This window comes from Rhincodon typus, chromosome 3 (assembly GCF_021869965.1).
Source record: "Rhincodon typus isolate 14 chromosome 3, sRhiTyp1.1, whole genome shotgun sequence".
NCBI lineage: Eukaryota > Metazoa > Chordata > Chondrichthyes > Orectolobiformes > Rhincodontidae > Rhincodon > Rhincodon typus.
Genome location: NC_063334.1, coordinates 27,094,600 through 27,116,813, shown reverse-complemented (window position 1 = coordinate 27,116,813; position 22,214 = coordinate 27,094,600). Strand labels below are relative to the sequence as shown.

The following is a 22,214-nucleotide window of genomic DNA, read 5'->3' as shown; positions in this document are numbered from 1 at the left end:
CGCAATTTGAACTTTGTCCCCAGAACAATACCTGGGTCTCTGGATTAATATGACAATACCATCAGGCTATCACCTACATCAGCAGTGTGACATTTCCTCATTTCCAAAATTCACCATCCTGTGCCCTCACTCTCACATCGTTGACTTTTTTTAAAATGTAAAACTAGGAATAATATTTTGTATCATAGACACATAATAATGAGGAATTGGTCAAAAGCAAAGTACTGCAGCTGCTGAAATCCGAAATAAAAACAGATAATGTTGGAAATACCCAGCAGCATTTGTGCAGAGGCTGACTGATTTAACATTTCAAGATAACCATCAATTCCACAAGGAGAAATAATGTAAACGCAATCTATGTTTCCTGGAGTTGAGAAGAATGAGCAATGATCTAATTGAACAGATAGAATTCTCATGGGGGTTCACAAGATCCTTAAAGTACTAAGAAAATGTTTCCCCTTGACTGGGGAATCTAGATTCTGGGCCACATATTCTCAGACTAAGAGGTTCAGCTATTTAGGACTGAGATGAGGAATTGATTCACTCAGTGTGTGGTGAATTTTTGCAATTCTAAGGAAGCTCAGTCATTGAATATATTCAAGACAACGGCCAATAGATTACTGAATGCTAAGGAAATTAAGGGACACACAAATAGGATGAGAAAGTGCAATTGAGGCAAAAGGTCAGCAATGGTCTTGTTGAATGTTGGAGTAGGTTTTGAAGGGCTGAATCACCTCTTTCAATCCTATTTCTTATCTTCTTAATGCTTTTTCTCATTCCACAGACTTCGCTGAGTATATCTCGTACTTTTCTTTTTAACCTCAGGTTCTGGTCAAACTAGTTTCACAGAAGAAATTCTCATTCAATTTGGATGGGATACAAAGCCAGATTCAAGGGTGAAAAGTTTTATACTCTTTTTTTTCCATTGGCTATTCCTAACCGAACAGATTTTTAAGGCAAACTAACCTGATGGGTTTCTTCACAGTTGTATTCTATGGAGGCCTTGAGCCAAGATACACTCTGTTCCCCTGTTCTTTTCCATAAGAGAGTTTCTTCAGCATTCTCCTTCCTCAAGTAAACATTTAATGATCCAGTTCCAAGTCCATACATATGGTAGAAGAATATCAGGCACTGGTCGCCTGTGAATCCTCGCAGTGGCCATGACAACAAGCGTGCATTGTATCCATGCCTTATATGAGAGGCCTCTACATACAAGTAGCGCCCTAAAGGAAAAGAATTAAATTCATTTAGAAAGCAGGCGTCACACACCAAAATAAATCTCTCTCAGTGAAAAATACATGACACCTACTGTCCTTTAGTTAATTTTAAAGATCAAGATGGTAAAAGAGATGATACAACACCAATACAGCCCTACCTCTCCCCATCTCTGTAATCTTTTCCAGTTCTACACTCCTTGGACATTTCTGCACTCCTCCAATTCCAGCCGGTCATGCATCCCTGATTTTAATCACTCTGCTACAGCTGGCTGTGTCTCCAGTTGCCTGGGTTCTAAGCTGTTGAATTACCTGTACCTCCCTAAACCTCATCTCCTCTGTACTCCTTGCTCCCAAACTCAGTTAAGATGCTCCTTGAATGAGGACTAAGCTTTCAGTGACTGAATATCTCCTTCTGTGGCTGGGTCTTAATTTCTCATTTAATAACTCTCCAGGACATTGGGAAGCTTCACGTAAAAGGGTGATATAAATAATATGTATACATATTGCACTACTGAAGAGGAAGGCATGTTGCCGAAGCTGTTCATCTTGGGGTGATAGTAAAATGAAAAGCTTCAGCAACACTTGAAATTTTTTTTATTTTACCAGCTATTGTACAATGAATTTTCAGTTGTAGACAAACACATATTCTACTCATTTTAAGATCTGTGCACAACTCTTACAGGTTTAATGATGGATTTCATCAGACTAGTGGCTGTGGAGAATTGAGGTGTTGTAGATGGGGTGCAGGATAGGTAACCTGGTTATTCTCTAAAGGAATATACACAAGAGGAATGAGGACGAGGGTAATGATCAGGCCTGAGATGTGAAAGCCCACTCAGTAGAACAGCCTAAAAATATTACTCATACGTGATTGATTTGGATCATTTGGATGATGGATTATGTACAAGAGGGAGGGTGGAATCATCTCTCAGTACTAATTGGAGCATTGTGGTGTGTCTGCCTGAGGTTAGATAGTTCAACTTGCCTTTTTCCAAATGACACCCTTGCAGAACACTGTAATTTAAGTCCTTACAGCTGGAGAAGCACATACTTGATTGATTTCATCAAACTTTGTTTTGGCTTCATGTTTGCAACTATTCCCACTGAGCAGTGACCAGCTTTCCTTCAACATTAGTCATTTCTGCTAATTAGAGTTTCTCTGCATCAACACACCAACAACATGTCTTTATAGAGCACTTTTAATGTAGTTAACTATCCCAAAGTGGCTCACAGGAACTACCAGGGACAAAAATAATTTGACACAAAACCACAGGTGACTAAAAGTTTGGACATAACGGCAGTGAATTTAAGGAAATGGGAGAAGTGAAGAGGTTTAGGGAGGTAACTGTAGAGCTTAGGTCCTTAGAAGTTGGAGGCATGGCTGCCAATAACAAAGTGATTAAAATCAGGGATACTCAAGAGATCAAATTCAGAGACTTAATTTCTGTCAATTTATCTTTGTAAACAAGGTTTGTGAGAGATGACTCGCACTCAGAAGTGAGGATGATCATCGATGATTGCACAATGTTCAACACCATTCGTGACTCCTCAGGTACCGAAGCAGTCCATGTCCAAATGCAACAAGATCTGGACAATATCCAGGCTTGGGCTAACAAGTGGCCAGTGACATTCGTGCCACACAAATACCAGGCTATGACCATCACCAATAAGAGACAATCTAACCACTGCCCCTTGACATTCGATGGCGTTACCATCACTGAATCTCCCACAATCAACATCCTGGGGATTATCATTGAAACTCAACTGGACTCAGCACATAAACACAGTGGCTACAAGACCATGTCCAAGGCTAGGAGTACTGCAGTGAGGAATACACCTCCTGACTTCTCAAAGTCTGTCCACCATCTACAAGGCACAAATCAGGAGTGTGATGGAATACTCCCCACTTGCCTGAATGGGTGCAGCCCCAACAACACTCAAGGAGCTTGACACCATCCAGGACAAAGTAGTCTGCTTGACTGGCACTGCATCCACTCCCTCCATTTCCAACGCTCAGTAACAGCAGTGTATACTATTTACAAGATGCACTGCAGAAATTCACCACAGATCCTCAGACAGCACCTTCCAAACCCACGACCACTTCCATCTAGAAGGACAAGACCAGCAGATGTATGGGAGCACCACCACCTCCAAATTCCCCTCCATGCCACTCACTATCCTGACTGGGAAATATGCTAACCTGCCTTGACTGTCGCTGGATCAAAATCCTGGAATTCTCTCCCTAGTGGCATTATGGGTCAACCTTCAGCAGGTGGACTGACGTGGTTCAAGAGAGCAGCTCACCACCACCTTCTCAAGGTTAACTAGGGATGGGCAATAAATGCTGGCCAGCCAGCGATGCCCATGTCCCAGAAATGAATAAAGAAAAAAACCTTTAATTAAGGAGATGGTGGCAATAGTACAATGTCATTACCCAAGTATCTTGAGGCCACACTAACACCGTGGGAACCGGTGAAATTTATATTCAATTAATAAATTCTGGAATTGAAAACTAGTTTCAGATCATGAAGCTGTTATCAACTGTCATAAAAACAAAATGTTCATTAATTGCCTTTAAAGAAGGAAATCTGCTCTCCTCACTTAGCCTGGCCAATACAAACATAGAAATTAGGAGCAGGAGTAGGCCACTTGGCTCTTTAAGCCTTCTCCAACATTCAATAAGATCATGGCTGATCTGGTTTTGAACTCAACTCCCTGTTCTACCTATCCCCAATAACCTTTCACTCAAAAAGCTAATTGTTTCTCTCTCCACATTATGCTGCCAGACCTGCACTTTGTTTCTCTTTCAGATTTCCAGCATCTGCAGTGTTTCGCTTTTAATGATATATTTCTACATCTTGGTTTCTTGAAGTTAGGCTGCCTCTCTCTATTGTATTACTGTAACCTTTATTCAACAAAGCCATCTTTTAACCTTTTTCTAGCTCCCCAAGTACCACACAGTCTTCAATATTCAAATTCCAGTTGCTGTCATCCTGTAACCCTGTCACTGTAATGGCAATTAGATCATACTTGTTTATTTTTGCACTATCAGTTCATGTTTTGTTTAAAATGCTACTTGCATTCAGATATGGAGCCTTAAGTCTTGCCCTATTATTTTTATAACCTCTGGTCTTAACTGATGATTTGCTCTTAGATCTGTATTTTCCATCCTTCCTGTCCTGGTCTGTTTATCATTTCTCTCATAATTATTTTTGTTCATTCATGGAATGAGGGCATTGCTGGCTAGGCAGCATTTATTGCCCATCCCTAATTGCCCAGAAGGCACTAATAAGTCAATCACATTGCTGTGGGTCTGGAGTCACATATAGGCCAGACCAGGTAAGGATGGCAGTTTCCTTCCCCCTAGGACATTAGCGAATCAGATGGGTTTATCCAACAATCAACAATGGATTCATGGTCATCATTAGACTCTTAATTCCAGATATTTATTGAATTCAAATTCCACCATCTGCCGTGGCAGGATTCGAACCCAGGTCTCCAGGACATTACGTTGGTCACTAGATTAACTGTCCAGTGATAATACCACTAGGCCATTGTCTCCCCATTAATATCTTCCTCTCTTGCCTTTTCTCTACTCTGAATTACCATATCTTCCTGAATTTGATCCCTTGCCTCGCTATTTATTTTAAAACCCTTGCAAGGTATCCAGTTATGTGCCTGTCAAGAACAATGGTCCTAGCTGTATTCAGGTGCAGACCATCCCAACGGCAGTGCCCCACTTTCAACAGTACTGGGTACCAGTATCCCCAGAACTGTAACCCACTTCTGTAATTCCAGTCTTTCAGCCAGTGAATCATCTCTCTAATCTGATTTGCCCTACGTCAAATTGCACATGGGTCTGGTAATAATGCAGAGATTGTGACCTTTGAAGTTCTCCTTCTTAATGTGATGCCTACCTTTTCATAACATCTATGCAGAACCTCCTTTCTTGACCTACCCATTTCATTGATACATATAAGAGCCACAAAAGCTGAATCCGATCCCTTGTCCTGTAAGTTCCTCTGTAGCTCTGAGTAGATTTCCCGAACCCTAGCACCCAGCAGGTAACGTAGCCACCTGAGCTTGTGCTCTTTGCTGCAGAGAACAATATGACTCCAGACCCTCAGCACTATGGTTAACTCTTAACTGCCCTCTAAAATGACTTAATAAGCCACGCAGTTGAAGGCTAATTAGGGATGAGCAACAAATGCTAGCTTTGCCATCCTATTAAAGAATCTACAAAAATAAAATAACCGTCATCCCTTTTGATAAGGTAACTTTTACCTATTCAGTGATTTATAAGATTAAGATCCTGGAACAGAGGTAGACCAAGTGTGTAATTCTAACCTTACATTGCTCTTGCTTGAAGGTGGATAAACACACTAGCACATTTATGATAACACTGCGACAGGAATATGAACTACGTTCCTCTGGGCAGCCTCGGGGATGTCTCAAAATGAAAGTCTCTCTGTGTGAAACACAGCAGCGCACAGCAAGCTCCCACGAACATTAGTACATGATCATCTATTTTAATGATAGGGTAACTACTGGCCAGGAGCCAGGGAAAACTTCCCCACTCTTGTTTGAAATTAGGATCTTTTTCATCCACCTAAGAGACCAGAGGTTTAATATCTCATCTGAAATATGGCACCTTGGCGCACAGCTCCCTCAGGACTGCACAGGGAGTGCCAGGCTGCAGTTTGTACTCCAGACTCTGCAGTGGGACTTCAAAACCCTCAAACCACCTGACTTAAAGAGTCAATTCTAAAGGCCAGAGAGAAAAGGCAAAAGACATAGGAGATGGGAGAACAAGTAAACGTAATATCATTCTCAGCAGTGGTTAATAAACAAAATTTGACATTGAGCCATGTATGGAAATACTAGAACAAGTGACCAAATGCCAGGCTGGAGATAGAGATTTCAAGGGGTGTCTCCTGACTAGTAGACAACTTGTTTTGCCCAAAATAAGAGCAGAAAATTGATGACACAGTGAGAATCGGAGCAAAGAAAAGGGGAGAAGACACAGAAAGAGACACAAGAGAAAAATCAAAAGTAAAATACTACAGATGCCAGAAATCTGAAGTAAAAACACTAAGTGCGGTTTATACTCAGTAGGTCTGGCAGCAACTATTGAGAGAAACTGCTCATGTTTCCAGTTGGATATTACTCTCAAATTCTGAAGAAGAATGATTTTTAACTTGAGATGTCAACTTCTTTTCTCTCTCCACGTATGCTGCCAGACCAGCTGAGGAAAATGATCAAGATAGCTTTATGAGCTATCTGTCTTATACTTCAGATTTCCAGCAATCAAACTATTTTGCCTCTTGAGTAAGTGACGTTTCTCTTTCTCTCCCTGAATGGAAGCAACAAGTGCAAATATGGCACTTGATACAGGAGCACAAATACCCCCACATACACTGTTGCAAAGCTCTCTTTAGTTAGACTTTCAACAAATCAGACCAGCAGTGCTTTACTTCAAAATGCAGCTCATAAATGCCAGCTTCATATCAAAATATTTGCAGTGAATACAAGCAAAATCTGTATAACTGTAATGCAACTATGGAAACCACCTCAAAGCTGGAAGTCCAAACCCTCCCTAAAATAGGCTTATAAGGCAAAGCTGCATTTCACAATGGTTGTGTCACATGCAATGCTGCACCTTAGTGTTACTTGTTTGGGACTTGAAAATCCAAAAGACATGAGTTCAAATCTTATGATGGCAGTTTTTGAAATTTAAAACCAACAGGTCCAGCAATTAGCAGTCAAAATAAGGAAATTATTGTTAACCATTAACCGACAGTGATACCCTGTGAGGAAAACTTTCCAGCAATTCTCTACACTTAATATGGTACAATATTGGTAATGTTAATAAACCAGTAAAACAGAACTAATACTCTTGGGTTACAATCCCATGAAAACTGATGGAATTCAAAGTCAGTTAATAAAATGTGGAATTGAAAACTAATCTCAATAATGGTGACCAGGACAACTATTATCATAAAACCTATCTGTTTCACTAATGTGGAAACAGAAAGAAATCCATCATCTTTACCTGGTCTGATCTACACATGACCAACATGTTGTCAATGTGGTTGACTCTTAACTGCCCTCTGAAATGACCAAGCAAGCCACTCAGTTCAAGGGCAATTCTGGATAGCTAACAAATGCTGGCATTGACAACCATGCCCAAATCTCGCAAAAGAACAAATTGCTTTTGCTTGATTCTTAGATCTGAATTTTATCAATTGGGCAGAGGTCTTGACCAACATTCCCTCTAAGCTGTGCGGCTGTTCTGAATGGCTGTGCACTCTAATCAATGTATCAATACATTAGCTTCCAGTTTCTCTAGCCACTACCGGGCACAAGAGCTTGGAGGTCCATGCAACGATGGCACAAATTAGAACAAACACAGGTCCTGACATGAGCAGCCAGTGCATGTTGCTGGCATGCACAAGTGGTTCCTGTGAACTGTATGAGCAACCCTTAGTGTCTTGTGAGGTGGCCAAACAACCATCGCAGAATGGGAAACCCTGCAAAATCCTTCTCATTGACCTGGAGGCACTGTGTCAGATGAGTGGTTTTTTTGTTGAGGTTCATTCCCAGCAGCTCTGACACGCAGGACTCTGTTCTACAGGCTGTTCCCCGAGACGCACACTGAGACAAACATCGACTGCAGCTGGACGACCATCAACTCTTTGGTCTGCCCGAAACATGTTGATCTTCCATGGTAAAGAGTTGACCTCGACCAAGTGTTGCAGACTGGCACATTCCAAGGTCCAGGGCTACGTGCTGAAGGAAGCATTGCAGTGTGCGGCAGTGACCACCAAGACACAGTGGAGAAAGACTGCTGTCTAAGGTCTTTCTGACAAAGTTTAACAAAAGGCCCATTTAGTTCTCAGACCCTCTCAGTGCCTCAAAATGAACACAAATAGTTTCCTGCATAATTAGAAAATGCTTTTTTTTCGCAACTGTAGAGAACCTCCAAAAACTCCAATGCTTTGTTTTTTTTCTCTGCAAAGATGTACAGAACTGATTTAGAACATTTGTGTGTACTCATTGATTATTTTTATGAATAATGTATATATTCGAAATTAAAAGCAAGCAACAAACAAACTTGTATTTGAGTAGCCTCCTTAACATTGTAAAACATCCCAGAATGTTTCACCTTAGTGATTATCAAACAAAATTTGATCTTGAGGCACAAATGGAAATTTTTGGAACAAATGACCAAGCCATTGTTCAAAGAGGTAGTTTTTATCATTTTCCCAAAACAAGTGAGAGATGCATCAAGTCTGAGGGAGGGAATTCCAGATGTCAGGATCTCAGCAGGCGAAGGCACGGCCATCAATGGAGTAGTGATTAAAGTCGGGAATGTAAAAGGGGCATAATCCAGAGATGTACAGTGATCTCAAAGGGTTGGTGGGGCTGGAGGAGACTACAGAGGTAGGGAGTTGGGGGATAGTCTTGGAGGTGCTTGAATGATGACAAAAATTTTCAAAATTGAGGCATTGCTGGACTGAAAACCAATGTGGGCCAGGCCAGGTGTGAACATGTCCTGATGTGCGTTAGGAAATGGGCAGCAGAAGCAATAACATTGCAAACGACAAGCGTTCACTACTTAGAAAGTTAAGAATTGCAACAATATCCAAGACAATAACTGGATGTCAGCCTTACTTTCCCTACCAGAATTTTGGCCACTTATTAAACAAGGGAAGACTCATAGCTTTATCATTCTGCACTGGCCGATGCTAAACAGAAGATAGAGACAAGATATTGCAGCTAAGAATGGTTACTGAAATACAACTCACCTACCCCTGTCGTGTGATCCCCCTTTGGACCCGTGAAGGATGTTGGTGTTGTACCAGCTCTTCTGTACCAGTTGCCTTTGTCCTTATGATCCTGAATGAATCCACAATAATCCGTATCAAAATTGCACCACCCTGGAGCAGGTAGCCAGGAACCTATACAGAGTGGGGGTAAAAAAGCTCATCGAACTGTCAAGATTTCAGATATAAGGTTAGATTGAGTATAGAGCAGCAAGACATCTAACCCTGGGTCCTTGAAGTCTGTCACTGGCCTGTCAAGTGCCAAATTGGGACAAGATACCAAAAGCCTTCCCAAAAAAAGGTGAGGCAGGGCTCTCACCAGCTCACTCAGTGACTTCCCCACACCTCCACACGATTCAGCCTCATATTTGCCTTTCCCCATATCCCCCAAAAGCCTAGGTTAACAAAATATCTATCAGTCTCTCAAATTTAAAATGAACCATTGGCTCAAAAGAGCACCTACTTAACAGAGGCAAGTTCCAAATTTCTGCCATTGCTTTTATGTGGAAAAATGACTCCTCATTTTACTCCTGAAATACTTGGCTCAGCCCCTACTCCTAAGTTCCTCACTCAGTCAGATGCAAACAGCTCTGCACAGTTAAGCATTTAGCTTAGAATGACCAGGTGATTAATGGATCCTTCATTGTTATCTAAATGTGATATTATGGGTATCATATCATCAGAGGATTGTATTTTGTTGTCTTAACCATGGTAACAGAGTTGGCATTTTAATGTTCACTATTGTAACAGATGGCACAAATAAACATTGATGTTTTTTTTGTCATGAATCCCCATTTGTACCTCCAGGAATTCGACAGTCTCCTTGGCTCACTGTGACATCATCCAGTGCTACTTTTCCACAGTTCCAGAAATTCTTACAGACACTGACAAAAACTATCTGGGAAATAAATAGAAGAAAATTATTTGTTCAATTATTTCAGTAGCATTTACAAACTTTGTTCTGTTGGAAAAAGATTTCTCCATTTATGAACAATCGATCTTTACAACTAATGACTCCACAAATCTTTGCAATTCAGGTCTGTAAGTGAGATATAAAATTGTTTGACTGCAGGCAAGGGAGAACATGATTGTAACAGAATCTTATTTTAATCATTATCAGAGTCCAGGACGGACTGTGTACCAACTTATTACAAATTGTATTAGATCACAGAAACAGGAAGTAGCCACTCCGTGCTTTCAGTTAGATCATGGTGATCTGTACCTTAACTAAACTTACCATTGGTTCCATAAACTTTGCAGAACAAAAATCTATCCATTTTGAAAATTTCAATCGATCCTGTGCGTCAGAATGTGAATTAGTACTTCTGGCATCAGCCTTGAAGAGCCCAACTCTAATTTTAAGGTTCTGCACCCATATTCTAGACTCCCCTCACCAAAGGAAATAGCTTATCTTCAGCTACACCATCAAAACATTTAAACCTCTTAAATATCACTGAAAATTAGACCTCATATTCCATAATCTTCTAAATTCAGCAGATCATCACGTGAGATTCACCCAAAGGGACAGTGGCAAGAAAAGTCTTGCATTTGTATAGAACTTTTCACAACCCCAAGATGTTCCAACCTCCCTCACAGCAATCAACCACTTTTGAAGTGTAGTCAATTTCACACAGCAAACTCTCAGAAATATCAAATAATTAACAGACTAGATCATTTTAAGTAATGTTCATTAATGAATAAATATTGAATAGAATCACACCCTGCTCATCTTCAAATAGTTCATAGTTTAGGGGGAGGTATTGGCCTAGTGGTATTATCGCTAGATTATTAATCCAGAAACTCAGGTAATGTTCTGGAGATCTGGGTTCAAATCCCACCACAGCAGATGGTGAAGTTTGAATTCAAAAATAATTTGGAATTAAGAACCTACCAATGACCATGAAATCATTGTCAATGGTTGGAAAAACCCATCTGGTTTCCTAATGTACTCCATCCTCACCTGGTCTGACCTACATGTGACTCCATTGCCACAGCAATGTGGTTGACTCTCAAATGCCCTTTGAAACGGCCTAGATAGCCACTTAGTTCAAAGGCAACTAAGGACAGGCAATAAATACTGGCTAGCCAGTTATGCCCACATCCCACAAGTGAATTTAAAAAATGGTTTACATCCCCTTATAAGGGCAGACATGACCTTAATTTAGCATCTCATCTGAAAGACAAAAGCTCCAATATTGCCGTACTAATCCTTAGTTCAGACAGTAGTATTTTCACCTTAGAGTCAGGAGGTTACCAATTCAAGACCCAGTCTACAGAACTGCACATAACACCCTGGCTGACAGTTCCAGTGCACTGTTCAAAGGTATTGCCTTTTGCATGAGAGGTTAAACCCCCAAACCTCATTGACTCACACAGGGGCTGTAAAAGATTTCATGGCTGCTCTTTTAAAGAAGAAGGTGAGAGTTTTCTCTGGTGTTCTAGCAAACATTTACCCCTCACCCAGATCACAAAAACAAATTATCTGCTTATTATCAAATTGCTAATCGTGCTTCACTGGCTGTAAAGTGCTCTGGATTATTCTGATAAGTGGGACATGAAAGCAATTTCTTTTAATTAAGCTGCATTGGAGTATCTGACTGGATCACGTACACGCGAGAATTGAGTGGGATTGAAGCCACCACTTCTCCGACTTGCAAATAATCATTCAGCCAATGTTCACACGCAACACCATGTAGTGTAATGCTGAACCTCCAAACAAGAAAGTTTGGTCTGCACTGTTGGCCAGTGTAAGCAGGGATGGTTGTTGTGCGATTACATTGATTCTGAGAAAAGGAAGGGAATTATCGGTGCTAACACAGTGTGGAGCTGGATGAACACAGCAGGCCAGGCAGCAGCAGGAAAGTTAACGTTTCGGGTCGGGACCCTTCTTCAGAAATTCCCCATTTCTGAAGCATCCGAAACATCCGCTTTCCTGCTCCTCTGATGCTGCCTGGCCTGTTGTGTTCCTCCAGTTCCACACTGTGTTATCTCTGTCTCCAGTATCTGCAGTTCTTACTATCTCTGAATTATCAGTGCTTTTTTGTGTCACCATTGACCCATGACCCCTACTGAAAAAGTGCATCTGTGTCAACTGAAGACAAGAGCAGAATTGATTGTGATAATCTCATCAGTCACAATATACTCAGGGGCCAATATTAATCTAACTCACTGATGTGCATCTGGTTCCTTGTATATTTTGTGTATCTGATTTACCTCAGAACAATGCTGGGATGAACCTAGTTTTTAAACGTGCAATTTCAAATATCTATGAAATCACAAAATGTCTGCACTCGTGCTTATCTCAAATCAGCTTTGAGCTCTTTGTGTGTCTAGTTCTGAGTCCACACTTACGTTTACTTAATCAAACACAGCCAGCATTGATCAGTTACCAGACTAGCAGAAATGAACACACAGTTAAAGCCATGGAATACTATGCTGAACAATTTAGGAACTCATGGGATCTATGGAATTCTAAATTGTCATTAACCCAATATTTCTTGTCGACTTCAATTTACAGTAATGTGGACTAAAGTGCAAAACCAACAGCGTGCCTAATATTGTCACCTTCCTAACTGATAAGATAGGTTAACATCACAACCAAGCAGTAGGATGTCAAAATACTGCTCCCGACCTTAGCCCTGCTTCACTGAGCTTTCATGCTCAGTATCGCTCTAGGTTAGATTCTGATCATGTCATCCGACCTCGTTATTTAAGCTAAAACATTCTTCCAAATACCAATACAAAGAGCAGAAATAGAAAATATTAACATTAATAAAAGTAGTTTTCCATGAGCTACGAAATGAGGTTACGGTGGTGATGCACACATTGCTCAAATAATGGAGCGATCTTTTGTGAAATCTAAACCCAAGAAAAGCCTGTTTAATGTCAAAAAGAATTGGTTGTACAGTAAAGTTGTCAACTACTCAACACACTTCATGGTTGTATCTAAATTGCATGCTACAGATATACTGGAGTGTTGGAAGTTGTTCACAACAGTCTAGAGATTCCACTTGAGAGTAAAATGCTGGCACAGTATTTTATGATTTCTGGCACAAGACACACTATCGCTTACTGCTGACCTAGTAGTGAATAACTGCAAAGGATCTAAGTGAGAGCAAGTCTGGTCGTGTCAGAAAAAAAATTAAAAACACAACAAAAATATTAATTCCTGAAAAATATTTTCAATAAACCTTGACTGGGGAAGTGGAAGAATCATTTAAGAAAGGTGGAATTTTGAAGAATCTGCCATCTCATCAACCAGCTGATTGATCTGCTTAAATTTGATATGTTATTTTAGGTTGCTGATCCTCTCTTTCTCTATCCACCAAGGTTCCTGACTTGCTGAGAATTTCCAGCAGTTGCTGTTTTTATATCAAGAAGTATTTAGTTGCATGTGGATGTTGAAAAGTGTCAAGATCACTAAAGGAGCGCAGGATTGCAAATATTTTTTATTTACTTGGAATTTTGATTACATTTTGTTTTACCCCATTTCCATTTTCAACCCAGGGATGCCTGTTTCTTGTCTGAAAATAGGCGGCAGTCAATTGACAAATCAAGAATTGGTGGCAGGGTGAGTAGGGATTAATAAAAATAGCTCAGATGTCTCATTCCTGCCTCAAGACTGGCACAATGTCACATTTAGATGGTTCTGTACGTTACCAATGAGCCCACCTTCTTGAAGAGGGTGTCAAGTCACTGAAGTTTTTGAATTATCCATTTGTTACAGGCAATGCTCAGCCCAAGCAGTGGTCCTCACAAGGACCCTCTGAAAGATCCTCAGTCCAGAAAAGGCTCAAGAGTCTCATGATTCTTAAGCATTTCTGAATTGATTTTCTCCATTGCATCCAATGAAGAAATTTCCTACCCATTGCCAATCCTTTCAAAGTGAATATGTTGCTCATCTGAGATTGATCAACTGTATGGGTTAGTTAATTGAAACAGTAAAGCACATTATAAGTTATGAAACAAACATTACAGCAAGCCACACCCACAACAGACCACCTGATAGGCAGAGTTGCAACACAGATAGAGCCCTTAAAGGAATGGTGGTTTGGTTCCAACTAAGGGTGACATGTGGCTTGATCAGGAAATTGCAGGTAGTGATGTTTTCATGCATCTGCTACCCTTGTCCTATGCAGTAGAGGTTGTGAGCTTGAAAGGTACTATCTAATGGGCTTTGAAGAGTTGCTGCAGTACATCTTGTAGATGGTACACACTGCTGCCACTGTGCATTGGTGGTGAAGGCATTGAATGTTTAAGGAGCTGGACGGTACGCCAGTCAAGAGGGGTACTTTGTCTTTTACAGTGTCAAGCTTCTTGGAACCACACTCATTCAGGCAAGTACAGAATATTTCATCATACTCCTGACTTATGTATTACAGACGATGGAGCGTTGAAGTGGGTAGTATTCATGCAAAATTCACACCCTCCCCCGCATAGATACATTTTCCAGCAGAAAGCACTGGACAGTGATTATAGGAGTATGAACCCTGATTAATCTTTCTCCATTTCCCTGCTGAACAATAACTACCTTGCTGGCCTCCTGCCTTCGATAGTTAACTTCTGCTTGAATCCATATTCCAGTGGGTAGTTTAGGAATTGACCAAATCTTTTCTACTACACGGTCTTCTTCATCATAGATGTAGACTGCGAGGGCATCCTCTGTGACAAAGTGATTCAGGGCATAAAAGAAGCGCAAGCAATACTGGAGGTTGGCATGCAAAAGTGGGCCAGCCAGGTGAGCTACATACTCCTGATGGTAACCGAACCTTGCATTGGACATCAGAAAGCCACCTGCGAAAATAAGGGAGTATCTGTTACTGAAATAAGACAGGAAATGCAAATAAATATCTATCCCAAAAACAAGTGGAACTCAGGGCCTGGAGATTGCCAGAAACGTGAATCCATCACACACTGTGTAGAATCACACAGAATTCACAGCGTTTGGCCCAACTTGTCATGAGCTTCCTCTCAACTCCCTCCATCCTATCAACATTCACAGAATTTTACAGGTGTCCACCAGCAAGTTAGATAGGGTATGAAAATCACCCAGGGACCTTGTGCTCAATTTTACTATAGGGTGACTCACCTAACCCAATGAAAGTTCTTAGGCAAGTCAGTAGTCACTTACAGGCCATTTTCGCCTGGCTGCAAGTTTTCAGCTAGCAGGAGGGGTTTGAGGGATGAGTAGGATGATAGCCTAATGTGAGGGAAGTGGGTATGGGGGAGTGCGGCATCAGAGCCTTCATTACTGCCACCTCCCCCTTCCTCCCCCATCTAGTTGTCGCAATCACCAAACCCCTCTCTTGCTACAACTTAGTTTTCTCCTCCTATCTCCACTGCAGAACACTCACATGTACCTCCACTCTGCACTTGTGGACCTTGACTGCTTGCTGCTCCCACCAGTACTGCTGTGTCTACAGACAGCTGTTGCACACTCAGATTAAGTGCCAGCTCAATAAGGTGTGATTTTCTCCCAAATGATGGACAGAGATATAGCCTCCAGACAGTTAACACTTCAGTTCAATGGATGCTGGGTTGCTCACATTGCCGAGATGTACTCTCCACCTACTCTTTGGATGAGTTGTGAGAGACACACCTGAAAACCCACTACCTGAAACATTTTGACCCCACGTCCTTCTATTCTTTTCTCCCTCCTGCGTTTATGTAGCTTCCTCTGAAATGCACCTCTTCTATTCAACTCCACAACTTCCGGTAACAGAGAATTCCACATTCTCACCACTCCCTGAGTAAAGAAATTGAATTCCTACTGGATTTATTCATGAGTTAAAATAATTGTTCAAACTTGTTCAAAGGAGAATGACATTGATTTGGAGATATGAACTTCGTAACATCATACTAAGCAAGTCATTTGATAAAATTGCTCCCATCAACAAAGGCACATCTGGAAATTACAGTAAGTGTGTTGTAAAAGTAGAAACATTAACTTGACCAATGTAGGTATTGAGCAACAATTATACATTCAGTTAGTTAAGTCAGATAACGGTGTTGGGAACAGCAGAGTGTACTGTAAAACCACTTTTGTATTTGTGAATGGGACACTAAGTTGTTACCTGTTCCACAGTGTGTATTGGGTGACCACACTCACACACTGGGCAGTTTTTAATTTTCCATTTGTGTATCAATTACCTGTATCTGCTCTGGTTTGAGCGGTTGCTGTTTGAGGGACTCTCTGAGTCTTGCTGACCAACAAAGCCACAAATCTTCAGTGTCAGGTCTTTCACCAAGAATTTGTGACATTTTATAAACTCCATTCAGCTTTGCAAATACGATCAGGATTGAATTTGCAGTGTCCAAGTTTAACCAAGTGAGTTTACTTGCATAGGTGATATTAGTGAATGAATGAATGAATCGATCAATCAATCAATCAATGAGAGCAATTTTAATTTAACTGACCAGGCAGAAATCACATTGAATTGGGTACATAAGAAATATGGGCAGGAGGGCGATTTGGCCCGTTGAATCTGTTCCACCATTCAATAAGATTGTGGCTGATCAGATTTTTGGTCTTAAATCCACTTTCTTACCTATCCCCCAGTAAAATTTCAACTCCTTTGTAGATCAAAAATCTGCCTATTTCAGTCTTGAGTATATTCAATGTTTCAGCCTCCATTGCTCTCAAGGAAGAGAACTGCAAAGACTGATGACTTTCAGAGAACAAATACCACCCCCTCTCTGTTTTAATTTTAAAACGTGTCCCCAGTTCTAGACTCCCCATAAGACGAAATATCCTCTTAGCAATGACTCTATCATGCGCTCTCAGAATATTATAAGTTTCATTCAAATCATCTCTCATTCTTCTGCACTCTATCTGAAAATTGGCCAAATCTGTTCAACGTTTCATCATAAGACGGACTTTTCATCCCAGAAATCAATCAAGTGACTGGTCTGAACTATCTCCACTGTAAGTATGTCCCTCTTTAGATACAGAGACCAGTCTGACACACCTTTCAGTGCTGACTTCAACAGTGTCAAGGCAGACAAAGCATGGAAGCAGTGTTGCACACAATTCTGCCAGTTTCCCCAAAGAACAGGTTAAATTTAAAAGTCCTCTGGTTGCTTTATCTTATCCTCCAGTCAATTTATCATCTTTCCAAATGTTTTGTGTACAGATGGCGAATGATCTTTTTTACAAAAATTCATTTTTAATGTTTATCCAGCTTTGCCTTAAATGTCTCCACATTCTCACTACTGTGTGTAAATAGACTATTTGATGGGCAATTATCAATATAAAGACAGTTTTGGTATATTCTAAGAGCTGGCCTCGGAATCACAATTGATTTTTTCACAAGCACACTGACCCTTGTCATGTATGTGCACAAGAATCCCACTTGCCTGGCTCAGTTTCCACTTTATTAATCCCCAAATCCTCACTTGATCCCAGCTGTCTCGGCAAGCTACATTCAGTAGAGATTGATAGCCTGGGTTTTAAAACTGACAGCCTCATGGTCGATAACTCACACAGGCCTGTTACCAGATGAATTTCAGATCTCACAGGCACATCAGTCTCTCTGCTTTAAACAATGTAATAACAAATCTTTGGCAAACCACCAAGTGCAACATGGAGGTGAATAGCATAAATGCCTTTAAACAACACCTTAAACCAGCTGTCCATGAGTGTGGTGGAACCAAAGACAGTCAAACAGGTGCTTAAGAGAAATAGATTTGCACAGCTTTTGGGATAAGGCAAGGGCTGGATGATTCTAAAGAGAGTCGGCATGGACTCAATAGGCTGAGTATCTTCCTCATACCATAATGACTCGATGGAGTGGATTGTACACTGCGGTGTGGGGAGACCATTCTCAGTCTGAGTGTGGGGGGACAGCCCACATTTACTCGTCCAGCTCTTCCCAGTTTACTTTTTCGGCCGAGGGGACTTTTATCTGCCCCATTCCAGGAGTAAGTCCCATCTCATAGGGTAGCTAGAGAATCTGGGGCTGGCAACTCTGAAGCACTGGCAGCGCCACAGGGATCGGTGGCTACAGCTGGTATTGCAGGAGGCCTGGCAGAAGGAGCAACCATGGCTGTCCTGGAGGTCTGGGATCTAACTGGGGCCAGGCTGGCTCAGAGGCTCTGGCAAGGCGGTGGAAGATATTTTCTGCAGGATAGTTGTGGAGGAAGGGCTCAATGATGTATGTAGGGAAAGAAAACCATGAGCTGTGGGGGTAGCCTCCAATTAATATCAGTAAAGGAGGCACTGCCCCCGCTATTTACTAGCCAGAGCCTGCAGGATCAAAATGGCCAAGGTCTATGACTTTCACTGCCTGCTAAATTGCAACAGGGGCAGGATGTAGTCCTTTATTAGACAATTAACACTCACTTGAGGGCTCAAAATGTCCCAAGTGGTTGGCCCAGACTGCTGTCCAGCCCCTCGAGTCCTATACTTTGCAGACGATCTGCTGTCAGGGATAAAAAACAGGTGGTGGTTCTGGAGAAGGCAGCCTACATGCCCAGAGCTCACAGCCCAATTGGCGAGTTGCTGGTAGCCCACCATAACCAGCCAATCGAAATAATGCCAACAGCTGAGGTTGTAGCTTCCAGGCAAGGGCCCATCAATGGTGAGGTGCCCTTGAACAACAGGTAGGTTTTTAGGCAGGAAACTGGATGCCAGTCAGGCTCCCGGTGATTGGTAGAAGCTGTACATGGAGTACGGACACGCCTTCAATGCAGGCACAGGCTCTGTCCCCCCACAAGGACCACTCTATGAGTCATGGTGTACCAACACCCTCCCCCCACAACGCTGGGAAGTTGCGAGGATTCACCTAGTGGTCTCGCCACAGGATGGTGAGCCTGGCTGATCTTGGGAAAATGCCAACAGGGGCAGGCAAGACATCAAACTCCTCTCCTGATGTCTTCCCTACCGTATTGCCAGGCGACTGGGAGGAGGAAGGGCCAAATACTAATAGGCTAGGAAAATTCAGGTTTGTCACTTTAGGGGAAGCTAGGGGAACATGTGAAGGTGAAAGCAATAGAATGGTATGTTGTTAGGGTGAGATGGTAGGGGTTAGCAAGTTTCATAGACTAACTATTGGAGCAGATGGGCTGATTCTGTCCTTCCCATGATTTGTAACTCCCTCCTTAGCAATTTTAAAGAATCTCTTTATTTAATTTGCATGTTATCCCATTTTGTTTGAAAGTCTCTTGCTAATCCTCAATGGGAACGTCTGGCTGGTCCCTGGCCATAGACATCATTCCAATCAGTCACTAAATAGCCTGCTGACTATTTCCTCTCAACAATAACTGGAATTTGTGTAGTGGCTTTAATGCCATCATAAGGCCCTTCACAGGAGTGTTATCAAAAAAATTTGACACTAAAAATTACATGGAGCTTTGGGAGAACGACCAAAAGCTTGATCAGATAGTTTTAAGGAACATCTTCAAGAAGGAAAGCAGGAGACAGACAGAGAGGGTGAGGATGGGAAATCCAGGCCTTACAGCCAAAAGCATGGCTACCAAGGCTGGAGTCAGGAAATCTAGAAATGCACAAGAGATCAGAATCAGAGTAATGTGGAGATAGTGGAGAGTTGTAGAGTTTCAGATCATTTCCGAGCTAGGCAGAGTCAAGACAATGTATTTGACAACAAGGATGTGAACTTTAAATCCAAGGCATTGCTGCAGCCTATATAAAGTTGGCAAGCATAAGGATAATTAGTGTTTAGGGTGAGCTTAAGCTTGCTGAGGGTTGAAAGGGGAAGGCCAGCTATGGTTATTGGAATAGTTGTGGATACACGTCGAATTCACAGAGGTTTTAGTAAAGATTAAAAATCTGCCAATGTTGAAAACCAAGGCACTGGAAGTGTAGCGAGGATATTTATGCTCAAATCTCAAGTGCAATTTAAATTCATAACCTTCTGGCTCAGAGGTGAGAAAACTACCCAGTACTTCAGCTAACAGTTCCAACAGCAACAAATGAGTCAGTAATAATTAAGGCCCTAGTTGAAAAAGCAGCATGATGGTGAAACTGTATCGTAACCCACTCACTCAGGTTCTCTCTTTACTTCGAACACCTCCCCATCCAATACTCCAACCTCCCCCATATCCAATGTTGCAGATCACTGACATTTTGTGCAATTCTTCAAATGCTCTGTGTTTGATTACTTTATTATTCATGCTCACTGTGCTTGTTGGTTAGATAAAATAAAATGTGCAAGTTGCTGGAAGCAAAAGGCTATAAGCATGGAGTATATAGTGTAAAACATAGCAGTATGTTAAACATGAGGACTTTACTGAAGTGAAGCTAAAGATATCTGCCTACAGGGTATTTGCCTCATGGTAGAGATCTCATAACTATAACTGACTAGGACAGGAATTTGTACATGATTACAGTTTAATCCAAACATCCCACTTTTAATATAAAAAATGGCATGTATATTCATGTGCCTTTAAATTACCCATGTTCTCAACAATAAATTTATATTATCTTTGCAGTTTGTTGTTCCCACAAGTCTCTATGTGCATTGCATACATAGTCCAAAATCGTGCTGGTCTCTTAATGCAGTTGAGGAACAGTTTCTGCAGCTCAGTTCATGTGCCTGCTATCGAGAGGATGTATCTGATGGTTCACTTCCTCCATATACCATTGAGGTGACAACTGCTCTGCACAAATGCCAAGTTGCCACTTAAGATGGTTTTTGTTGAGATTGTTAAATAATCATACGCAACCTGGCTCTCCCATATTCAACTCTGACAACAGTTTTTCGCAGTCTTGTTGAAATGCAATTTGGTTTTCTGCCATTTCGCCTTCATGTTTGCACTCATGCCGATTTCTACTTCCGGCTTCAGGAACTGTTCTTGCAATTGGAAGAGTAGTTTGTGTGGGGTGCAACATTAATTTTTGTCCTGGACTACTTTCCATGCCTTCATGGCTGTGTTTTTCCACACGAGGTCTGCCTTACGTACATCTGTATTGGATTTGCTTCATTTCTTTATGAATCATTTGGTGATTTTCACTGATGCCTCAGCCTTTCCATTTGACTGGAGATAACACAGAGATGATGTATGGTGCTGAATTTCCCAACCTTTCGTGAAGTGACTGAAGATTTCCGTCATGAAATGGAAGCCACTGTCACTCATAACAGTGTTGGGAATGCCAAAATGGCTGATGGGTTCGTTCAGGCACTGGGCAATCGCAGCGGTAATCATTGAAGTCCACCCGTCAGTATTCAGAACAATGGTCTACTGTAACAAGACAGTCACTTCCTGCGAGTGTGGAGAAAGATACTCTCAGCTGCATTCCTTGTCTGTTTGGGATGTCATGTATCATCAGTGGCTGTCTAGCATACTTAGCTTGGTGTTCACTACAAGTAACACAATGGCTGATCTGGTCAGTGATTTCCTTGCTCATTTTGGCCAATGGAGAACATCTTCTTGTCTTCCGCAGGCTTGATTCAATTCATTGTCTCGCGAGGATATGATTTAACGTCTCTCCTCTCAACTCCTTCACGATAATTACTCTATTTCCTTTGTTCAATATGCCAGCTTGGGCACTTCAATTCAATTCTATCTGCCCAATATGCTCTCTTAGCAACAGAAAAGTCCTACATGCTGTCTGGCCATCCTTTTATCACTGCTTCTTACAGCACTTGGAGATTTGCATCTTGGTGGATAGTTTGTTTGATTTGAGCAAGGCATTGTCTGTTACTTTCAGTGTTTGTGCTAACTGATGACTTCAGAACATGATGAGCTGCAGCTTCACATTGAACCTTAGAGGAGTTTCACATTTTGTGGTAGCATCAACCATGTTTCTCACTAGGACGGCTGTTCTTGACAGCATGTTTGCAACATGCATCTACTTCATTTGCTAGTACGTCAAGTTTAGATGATATCACTGGAACTGGAGTGACAGTTTTTGCTGTCACTTTGGAGCAGATAGTAGCAGCTTGAGGAAAATACATTTTTAGTGGCATGTGGTCGGACTTGACTGTCACTTTGCCTCTTCCGCATATATATGATGAAAATGCTCATAAGCGAAGACAATGGCTGGGCACTCTTTCTCAATTTGGGCACAATGTTCTTCACAAATGAAAACAGAAATTGCTGCAGAAATTCAGCATCTGTGGAGAGAAAGCAGTGTCAACATTTCGGGTCCAGTGACCCTTCTTCAGGCTCAGAACGTTAATTCTGCTTTTTCTCCACAGAAAAAGCAGAATTA

General features: G+C 41.5%; 1 protein-coding gene across 1 annotated transcript in view; it reads right to left on the bottom strand.

Moving 5' to 3' along the window:
• Window positions 1-22,214, bottom strand: part of mamdc2a (MAM domain containing 2a) — a 113,102-nt gene that overhangs the window by 18,260 nt on the left and 72,628 nt on the right. Inside the window, exons 8-11 of the mRNA XM_048620073.1 lie at window positions 14,574-14,836; window positions 9,845-9,941; window positions 9,026-9,178; window positions 967-1,223 (exon numbers count right to left, since the gene is read on the bottom strand). Coding sequence (XP_048476030.1) covers window positions 967-1,223; window positions 9,026-9,178; window positions 9,845-9,941; window positions 14,574-14,836 — 770 coding nt within the window. The remainder of the gene's footprint in view (window positions 1-966; window positions 1,224-9,025; window positions 9,179-9,844; window positions 9,942-14,573; window positions 14,837-22,214) is intronic.